At 43.9% G+C, this 10921-nt stretch overlaps 1 protein-coding gene across 1 annotated transcript in view; it reads left to right on the top strand.

Moving 5' to 3' along the window:
- Window positions 1–9585, top strand: part of LOC110522374 (putative methyltransferase-like protein 24) — a 58706-nt gene extending 49121 nt beyond the window's left edge. Inside the window, exons 4-5 of the mRNA XM_021600724.3 lie at window positions 2568–2793; window positions 9177–9585. Coding sequence (XP_021456399.3) covers window positions 2568–2793; window positions 9177–9494 — 544 coding nt within the window. The 3' untranslated portion in view covers window positions 9495–9585. The remainder of the gene's footprint in view (window positions 1–2567; window positions 2794–9176) is intronic.
- Window positions 9586–10921: the final 1336 nt, after the last annotated feature.

The raw sequence follows: 10921 nt of genomic DNA on the forward strand, positions 1-10921 counted from the left end.
ACCAAGAACCATTTTATAATCTAACGGTTCTTCCTAGAACCCTCTATGAACGGTTCCACCAGCCTTATTAGCCTTTAAAATTGTATTATTTATGACAATATATAACATATATCATAATGCCTTTATTTGATGGCCTAGTTATCTCCTGGTTACAAGCCACATCAGGCCTGCAAGTCCCATTATGCTGGTTTGCAAAGTGATGGGCAATTCCTATTGGAATCCAGCCCGAGTTCCAGCGAGGATATCCAAAAGAGGAATTGTTAATCACCCGCAACTTCCATTCAGAATGACTGCCAGGGTAGTGGAAATTGAATACTGAGACGACCTCAATCATCTAAACTGGAACAACCATCTCAGAAATGGGTGTAATAAATCCAACAGATTGGATTAGTTTAGAAAAGTGTGTTATTTGTCTTTGTATAGCATTACAGTTATTAACCAATCAATGTAAATGCAAAAACACAGATATTAAAGTAAAACAAACAATTCTGAAAATCTCCCTGCAATAAAACATGCTGGGAAATATTATATATGGTTCTGTGAAGAACCTTTATTTCCTTCCAAAGAATCAACAAGGAACCCTTTCTTCCAAAAACGGTTCTTAGGATGTTAAAGGTTCTAGATAGAACCATTTGCCTTGTCTTCCAAGAAGGGTTCTTCTGATCAAAAGGGTTCTTGGTAGAACCCTATCCCTCCACAAATAACTATTTTGGCATAATTTTTCCTTAGAGTGTACCAGACAAGGTAAATGCTTTCTATGCTCACTTTGAGGCAAGCAACATTGAACCATGCATGAGAGCACCAGCTATCCCGGACGACTGTGTGATCACGCTCTCCGTAGCCAATGTAAGACCTTAAACAGGTTAACATTCACAAGGCCGCTGGGCCAGATGGATTATCAGAACGCATACTCAGAGTACACTGGCAAGTGTCTTCACTGACATTTTCAACCTCTCCCTGACTCAGTCTGTAGTACCTACATGTTTCAAGCAGACCACCATAGTCCCTGTGCCCAAGAACACCAAGCACTCACTTCTGTAGCCATGAAATGCTGTGAAAGGCTGGTCATGGCTCACATCAACACCATCATCCCAGACACCCTGGACCCACTCCAATTCACATACCACCCCAACAGATCCATAGATGACGCAATCTCCATTGCACTCCACACTGCTCTTTCCCACCTGGACAAAAGGAACACCTATGTGAGAATGCTGTTCATTGACTACAGCTCCACGTTCAACATTATAGTGCCCTCCAAGCTCATCACTAAGCTCAGGACCTTGGGACTGAACACCAGCCTCTGCAACTGGATCCTGAACTTCCTGATGGGATGTGCATGTGTGTACTCATGGGTGTACTCCCTGTTCACCCATGAATGCGTGGCCACGCATGACTCCAACACCATCATTAAGTTTGCTGACGGTGATAGGCCTGATCACTGATGACAATGAGACAGCATAAAGGGAGGAGGTCAGAGACCTGGCAGTGTGGTGCTAGGACAACAATATCTTATTCAACATCTGCAAGATAAAGGAGCTGATCGTGGACAACTGGAAACGGAGGACCGAGCACACCCCCATGCACGTCGACAGGTCTGTAGTGGAGCGAATCAAGAGCTTCAAGTTCCTTGGTGTCCACATCACTAAGGATCTGTCATGCTCCACACACACCAACACAATCGTGAAGAGGCCACGACAACACCTCTTCCCCCTCAGGAGGCTGAAAAGGTTTGGCATGGGGCCTCAAATACTCAAATAATTCTACAGCTGCACCATTGAGAGCATATTGACTGGCTGCATCACCGCTTGGTATGGCAACTGCTTGGCATCCGACTGCAAGGCACTACAGAGGGTAGTGTGTACTGCCCAGTGCATCGCCCGGGCCGAGCTCCCTGCCAGGGTCCCTCCAGGACCTCTATACCAGGCGGTGTCAGAGGAAGGCCTAAACATTTTCAAAGACTCCAGCCACCCAAGTCATAGCCAAGTTATCGTTACTTATTGTGTGTTTATTATTGCTTGTATTATTACGTGTCATTAGTTTTATATTGTTTCTCTATTTTCTTTCTCTCTGCATTGTTGGGAAGGGCCAGTAAGTAAGTATTTCATTGTTAGTCTACACCAATTTATTTTTCAAAGCACCTGACAAATAACATTTGATTTGACACACACCAGTTGAATCAACGTTGTTTCCAAGGCATTTCAATGAAATTACATTGAACCAATGTGGAATGGACATTGAATTGATGTTTGTGCCCAGTGGGAAAACAGGGAAGAGAGGGAGGGGCAAAACAAGCCTTTGTCAGTCTTGAAAACAATCAAGAAGAAATCAAATATGTTTCTGCTCATATCCTCCCATACTTTCAGCCTTCCTCTGAATTATTAATTGAGCTGCTGAAGTGAGCAATACTTTTCAGCTCCATCAGATGTACAAACAGAAGTCCTTATACGATATGCCATATATAATTCTATCTGTAGCCATCCACTCAACCATCCATCAAATATGCTGTATATAACCTTTTCTCTCGGTCTCTCTCTCTTCCTCCCTCCCCTCTCTCTCTACCATAGGTTGGGTATGGAAGATAAGACTGTGGAGCGCTCTCTGGCCAGGGCGGGCTGTGAGGTGCACTGTTTTGACCCCAGCCTTAGGCAGGCCCACCTACAGGAGTCAGACATGTGGCTCCATCGTCTCTCCGTAGACTGGAGGGAACCCAACCCAGCCATCCCCGCCCAACGACAGCACAGCAACACCAAGAAACTGGCCACCATTCTCAATGACTTTGGACACAGACAGGTCAGAATGCACAGAGAGAGGAGAAGGGGTTTATGGGTAAAGGGAGATTACAAATGGGCCAATGTCGCCTGAGTCAAACATAACGAATAACTCATGTATGGGATTATACCCAGAGAGTACACAGGGCCCTCTGTATTTATTGGCATTTTTTACAAATTTTGGCTCTATACTTATAGCTATAGGGTTAAAGTGTTGACTGTCTGCTTTAATTTGAGTGTATTTTCATATATTTTGAGTGAACCATTGAGAAATTACAGCACTTTTTGTTCATTGTCTTTTTGTACATTATTCACGATTCATTCAGGATTATCCGTAATCACGGTAGCATCCACATTCATGTAGAAGTGTTCAGAAACATATTCTATTCTCATTTACATTAAAAGTGACTCCAAAATGGCACAATACATTATTTACCATTCATTTCTATTGGGCATAAATGAATCTGAAACACAAAATAAACAGAAAATAAATCCAACAAATTTGTAGAGTCATTTCGTGCTATCAATATTGGTACTAAATACTTAACCTTTGTCTACTTTAATAGACATACAGTATATGTGAATTTGCTCAATACTTTTGCTCCCTTAAAATGTGGGGACTATGCACAAAAAGTGCTGTAAATTCTAAACCGTTCACCCATTATAGATCATAATAGCCTCAAGTTAAAGCTGCCAGTCTAGTCTTTTGGAGTATAGAGTAATTATCCCAATAATGACAGACGGCACTCTATGTACATAATACAGTAACAACATACTCCACTACCAGCACCCAGCACACATTGTACGGGACCTGTCTATTACAGTAAATCCTATACTTGACCACAATACACACAACCCATGCAATAGTCACCATAAAAACAAACCAAAATTACTTATTTTTCTCACCTCAACCAGAAAAGGCTATAAGAAAATGGATCTGTTCTCTCCCTATGAGCTGAGAGGTTGAACTTTAGTATGGCTTGTTGACTCCTGAAACTCTACTGCTCATCATTCATTCCTCCAATGTCTCATCTTGCGCTGGAGGGCAGAAAACTCACTTATAGTTATGGCTTTCCTCCTTTAAACATTAGAATTCAGAATATTAAGTCCCCCAGGGCTCTGTGTTCTGCCTCATCAGATATGGATCTGCATACATGCGCTGGAGGGCAGAAAACTCACTTATAGTTATGGCTTTCCTCCTTTAAACATTAGAATTCAGAATATTAAGTCCCCCAGGGCTCTGTGTTCTGCCTCATCAGATATGGATCTGCATACAAGATCAACGACATCCACACACACGCACGCACGCACGCACGCACACACACACACACACACACACACACACATACACACACAAACAAACAACAAGCCAGCGTGTGTGGAACGGCGACCTTCCCTAAATACAGCAAAAGTATGCATAGCATTCGGGTGAGAATAGAAGCATTCAGACGAGGGCCTACCGAGTGGCACGGTGGTCAAAAGCTGTGCCACTAGAGATACTGGTTAGAGTCCAGGCTCTGTCGCAGCTGGCCGCGACCTGGAGACCCATGGGGCGGCACACAATTGGCCCAGCGTCGACCCGGTTAGGGGAGGGTTTGGCTGGCAGGGATGTTCTTGTCCGCTCTAGAGACTCCTGTGGCGGACAGGGCCCAATGAACGCTGACACAGTCGCCAGGTGTACAGTGTTTTCTCCAACAAATTGGTGCCGCTGGCTTCCGGGTTAAGTGGGCATTGTGTCAAGAAGCAGTGCGGCTCAGCTGGGTTGTGTTTCAGAGGTCACACTGCTCTCGACCTTCTACTCTCCCGAGTCTGCATGGGAGTTTCAGTGATGGGACAAGACTAACTACCAATTGGATACCACAAAATTGGGGAGAAAAGGGGGTAAAAAAAATGTTTTATTATTTAATAAAAAATCAAAAAAATATTTGGGCGAGATCCCAGCTATACATCCTGTGGAAGGAGTTAGTCTTTGATGAGGTCTTGAAGACGGTGATAATTCAAGTTTGTGGAAGTTGCATAGTGAAAAGGAGTTTACAGTTGATGTGAGATCAGTGCTGTAAAAAGGAGGTTTGGGTTGATACTCCCACACAGATAATCAATCTACCTCAACAGAATTCATCTGACTTAATTTATTTGTGCTGCTCTCGTTTTGTGAATTCTAACCTCTCACTGCATGTTCCAGAAGGCAGGGTACCTCAGTCTAATTCATCACTCTGTTTTTTCTCTCCTTTTTAGCATGAGCAACAGTTTAATCAGTGCAAATTTAAATCAGGCTCTTGAGCAGAATGCCAACAAGCCACGCACCGGCGCCTAGCATTAGCAAGTCCATGCTTAGAGGCGTCAGCCATTAATTCCTCTTTTGGAACCAGAAACAAAGCTCACTATACCATACAAATTAGTGTGGGAGAAATAATTAAGACGTGTGGGTGCGTGTTCGTGTGTGTCTGTGTCTGTGTGTGTGACAGATAAAGAACAGACCCTATCCCTGTACCTGCTTTAGATGCAAAGCAACACACACATCTCCATACTGGGATTTTTTTAATGTGAGTACACAGCGTGCTAAAGAAACAACGGTTTGTCTTTCTTCTCTGTGGCTTTGTGACAGAAGAATAGCACGGAGAACTGATGAGTCGCTTCTAAAGGTCAAAATATGCATTAGTTTGTGTTCCTTATCGGTGATTACACAGCTCATAAATGAGTCATACCCGCTCTGGTCACCATCAGAGGCTGTCTCCATGGGGATGAACACACCAATTCAACAGTCCTTCAGATCTCATGCAAATTGATTTGCTTTCTCCTAATGCACAATAGAACAACAATCAGAGACACTCTTTCTGACAATCAGGTCACTTCTTAATGTCTCACATCCACACTGTCACAAGAGGGACACACAGCTTCCAACATGGCTTCAACTCCTCCACAATGCAAGCCTTTCCTCACCATGGTTAGGGTTAGTGTTATCATGCAGGTGTGGGGGACAGTTTGTAAACAGAACAGACCCTGGACCAGTTGTTAGGGGAGGCTGTGAGAGTCTAAACAGAACCTCTCTCTCTCTCCTGATCCCATTGAAGTGTAATTAAATGTCTGCTCATTACGATGGTCTCTGGAGAGGCCTGTTTCAGATATGTTTCCCCCTGCCTCACATCCACTAATTAAAGAACACAAAGTACTTCATCTCTGCTTGATACAATCATAAGAGTCACACAGGCAGAAAATACATCCCTGTAGCCCAGCTTACCTGTGTACTGTGTTGTATCAAAATGGTCATAAACACATGTAAGCATTGTGACATATTTGGGCTCAAACTTGTTATCTTGTGTTAATCAGCCAAACAGCTTTAAACCGTTAAGAGGTTCGAGCCTCTTGATGAAGTTGCTGGTATTTTGGGCTATGAAGGACGCCACAATAAGTTCTGCAAAAACTGCAATTAGCCGCTGAAATAAATCATTATGGGCCTATTAGTTAGACTCAAGTGTCAGTTTCCATTTCTAAAGGTTCATCAGAGGTCAGCCAACTTGTTTGTTCACACCAAACGATCAGCTTTCCTCAAAAGCGTTTAGAAATGAATTCATAAAAACAAATATTATCCCTAATCTGCTTCTGTTTGATGGCTGAATGGATTTCATTCCAGCAGAAGGCCGACTCAACTCATTGAATATTGTCTGCAGTGTCTCTCTGACTAGGATGTAAAGTTCCTCTCTTATCACAAAGAGATAACAGGGTATCTGGGTTCTCAGTGATTCTGTTGAGGACATCACCTTGGCGGTGGTTAAAAAATAGTGTGTAGGTGGTTGTGCATTTATCGGCTTAAACCATTAGGGGTTAGGTAAACACACACACGTTGAGCCAGCAGGCTGTGAACAGTGAACATGCTCTCTGTTTTTCCTCATTAGAAAGATGGAGTGATTCTGACCTCCTCCCTCTTGAGCCCGAGGGACCACAATTACTTTACTGCCTGACAGATACTTCACAACTTAAGGTCTGGGCTGAGAGAAACTTCACAACTTAAGGTCTGGGCTGAGAGAAACTTCACAACTAAAGGTCTGGGCTGAGACAGACTTCACAACTAAAGGTCTGGGCTGTGACAGACTTCACAACTAAAGGTCTGGGCTGAGAGAGACTTCACAACTAAAGGTCTGGGCTGTGACAGACTTCACAACTAAAGGTCTGGGCTGAGTGTGACTTCACAACTAAAGGTCTGCGCTGACAGAGACTTCACAATTAAAGGTTTGGCGGAGTGTGACTTCACAATTAAAGGTCTGGCTGAGTGTGTGGCCCAAAAGTAAAAGGCGATGGTAGACATATTTTCTAGTTGCTTTATAGCAATGCTTTAAGACTACAGTGTTTAAGACACAACAAGGCTACTGCTGACCTTGGGAGAAGGGAGACTGAGGCATAGCCTCACTAAACAACTAAATAAAAGCTCCAACACCCATCGGCCTCACTGAACCTCCCTCAGTAGACCACAATTCAGGCCAAATCACCATGCACCCACCTACCCTCCCTCCCCAAATCCATTAGTTATTGCCCTACTTCCAAACCTCCCTGTCAAAGTAGTTTCTGTCTGCATATCTCTATTACACTCAGTCGCTCGCTCGCACACACACACACACACACACACACACACACACACACACACACACACACTTCTGCACTGCGGTGATCGGAAATCTCTTCAGAGATGTGTGGGGCCATATGGAGATGCTCACGTAAGACTGCAGCTTTTTGAGGGCTCACAATTTCTCATACTAGGGAAGCGAAGGGCAGACGAGTTTCCGGTGGTGTGGGCTTAGGGGACATCGAGAGGGATATGTTGTGAAGTCCTTGGGATTTACCTTGCAAGCCAGTTGATGACACATCAGGGAGAAGAAAACTGTCAAATAGAATGAAGTTATTGAAAGTAGCCCATTCAATACACACCCTGAGAAAAGTATATCTTGAGCAGAACCATTCTGGGATTTGTAAGATCTTCATAGCCTGCACACACGCATTGGGGGGGTCATGGGTCATAACATCCCTGTTGGTTAGGGAAGTTCCCATTTTATGACATGTCTGTCCAATTAGAAACATTATATTGCCTTGGGGAGGGATCGTATCCATTGGGAGACCCAGAGACAGAAAGCACTTCATTTTGACTAGTTCTATCTGGGGGATAGCTGCTTTTAGGAAGGCTTGGAATGTGGGGGGAAAAGGGATTTCTGCAGTCACTAAAGAAATATAAAGGTTGTGTAAAGTCTTGCTAGCCCTTTGTTTAGAGGAATGGAGTGGCTATGGGATATTGGATATGGGCTGTCAGAGAGCCAGCCAGCTAAAGTTGTTATTTTACTCTAGCCATTGAAGAAGTGTTTTTCTGTTCGACAGGTCAGATACTCAACACTTGCATTAGCGTTAACACTAGTGTGCTGGAAGATAAATATGATTGTTTTGTGGAAAATTTGGGTCAACTATTGACAAATATTATTGGCAGCATTGGAAGTTGCCAATGGTGATGTCATGAGGCCATGAGGCAATCTGCCAATGAGAGGGTAGTAAGTTACAGAGGAGAGAATAAATTGGTGAAATAAAATGTCAAAAGCAAAGAGAAGCCCTTTCATTAATAAGGCTGTGAAACAGTATGGGTTCAAGGAGTTGACATGAAACATTACAGCACATTTAAAGGCCCAGTACAGTCCAAAACATGATTTTTCTGTGTTTTATATATACAGTATTTCCACACTATGAGGTTGGAATAATTCTGTGAAATTATGACAATGCCATTTTAGTGTAATTGCTGTTTGAAAAGACCGCCTGAAATTGGTGGGAGTTTTGGCCTTCCATGGTGACATCACCATACAGACCAATAAGAAAGAAAGTTCCAAACCTCTCTGCCAATAACATATCATTTTCAGTTTTTCGATCCCCACTCAAAACCACTCCCTGACAGTCCTATAAAAATGATTGCTTGAGAAAATGCTCTGCTAAGAAGCTATTTTGGTTTCTTTTTGAACATTTTAATTGAGAAATAAAAATCACACAGAAGTTATTTAATATTGAGATAAAAACAACTGCATTAGATCTTTAAATGGCGGCCCAAGGCCTAATATACAGTATGTGCATTGAAAGTAGCCCATGCATATGATGAATCAGTAAGATCATATCCTGAGGCCATTATTAACATTAATGTTAATGGACCTCTCTTTCTCCTCTTCACAGACCTTATACCACATTCAGCCCCTCCCCGGCATATCCTCCCTCCTCCTCTACTCAGACACATCCTTTCTTCTACTTGTCCTTCAACCGACCTTCTCTCTCTCTTTGCACTGACTCTCCCTCACCTCCATCAAAAGTCCTATCCCCTCTCTCCATCGTATGTCTCTCCCTACTGCGAGATATTATCATTGTTGAGTCTCTCCCTCTCTGTTCCAGGTGGATGTTCTGAAGGCTGACATGGAGAGTGCGGAGTGGAAGATTCTAGAGAACCTGGTTCTAGAAGGGGTTCTGAGCTCTGTGGGTCAGCTACTACTAGAAATCCACCTCCACTGGGCGGGCTTCGAGGTGGGCGGGGACGACCCATCTGTGGTGCGCTATTGGTTCAGCCTACTGAAGGAGCTGGAGCGTGCTCACTTCCGCCTCTTCTATTACCACAGCGACCCAGCAAAGCCCCGCCTCTTCCTGCACCGGAACATTCTGAACGCAACCAGTGCCTATACACTGGGCTGGGTCAATACCCAGTGGAGGCCCTGAGAGCTGACTGACTGATGGACAGGGCTCTGGCCAATGAGAAGGGGAGATCTGGGAAATATAGTTCAGCTACGATGGGAAAGTCAATCCCATGGGATGTTTCACTTTGGATATTTATTTCTGACCAATACCAGATTCATCACGCTAAGTACTGCACTCCAGAAAAGGATTGTCTCAATCTATGGAGGTTAATGTAACGTTTTGTGAGCTATACTGTACTCCTAACAAGCTCCTATCATTTCAGCATTTTTAATCACTACTCCCCTACCCTTCCCTGATATGACCTTAGACATGGTGAGGTAATTGCCTCGAGGGCCCAAAGTCCATCTGTCGGTCAGAGCTGCTTTAAAGTGGCTGTGTTGGCTGGAGGTCAGCCGGCAAGCATTGCGGCAGCCATCTCTGTCATCATGGCCTCATCTGGGCTTGGCCCTGAGCCAGCCACCCCTAACAGATGCATCCACCCCCTCCTGGAGAATTATCCTCAGAGGCATGGGTAATGAATAGTGAGGTAAGACCACAGCCCAAACTAATAGCCACAATTTGCCCACAGGATCTTCTGCATTAAAAAGAGTACATAGGAATGGGAAAGTAGCTGTCAGACTGAGGCTGAGCACGCCTCATTTAGCCCAGGGATGAGTTTCTGTGGGAGGCTACTTACGAGGCGGGGGGGCTGGAGGTAGTTAAGGTAAAGGCTCAAACGCTTGCCTGGGAGGACAGTCAATATACCTCCTGAAGAGAGACAAAGACATGAACGTCTACCCAGAGAATGACCATACCTGGGTTTCAACCGACACACCTACTCATTCAAGGGTTTATTTTTATTTTTACTATTTTATACAATGTAGAATAATAGTGAAGACATCAAAACTATGAAATAACACATATGGAATCATGTAGTACCCAAAAAATGTGTTTTATATTCTTCAAAGTAGCCACCCGTTTGCTTTGATGACAGCTTTGCACACTCTTGGCATTCTCTCAAACAGCTTCAGTACTCACCTGAAAAGCTTTTCCAACTGTCTTGAAGGAGCTCCCACATATGCTGAGCACTTGTTGGCTGCTTTTCCTTCAATCCGTGGTCCAACTCATCTCAAACCATCTCAATTGGTTTGTGGTTGTGGAGGCCAGGTCATCTGATGCAGCACTCCATCACTCTCCTTCTTGGTCAAATAACCCTTACACAGCCTGGAGGTGTGTTGGGTCATTGTCGTGTTGAAAAACAAATGATAGTCCCACTAGGTGCAAACCAGATGGGATGGTGTATCACTGCAGAATGCTTTGGTAGCCTTGCTGGTTAAATGTGCCATGAATTCTAAATAAATCAGTGCCACCAGCAAAGCATCCAAACACCATCACACCTCCTCCTCCATGATTCATGGTGGGAACCACACATGCGGAGATCATCCGTTCACCTACTCTGCGTCTCACAA

The sequence above is a fragment of the Oncorhynchus mykiss genome, chromosome 4, assembly GCF_057628025.1.
Source record: "Oncorhynchus mykiss isolate SJ-2025 chromosome 4, ASM5762802v1, whole genome shotgun sequence".
NCBI classification, from domain to species: Eukaryota; Metazoa; Chordata; class Actinopteri; order Salmoniformes; family Salmonidae; genus Oncorhynchus; species Oncorhynchus mykiss.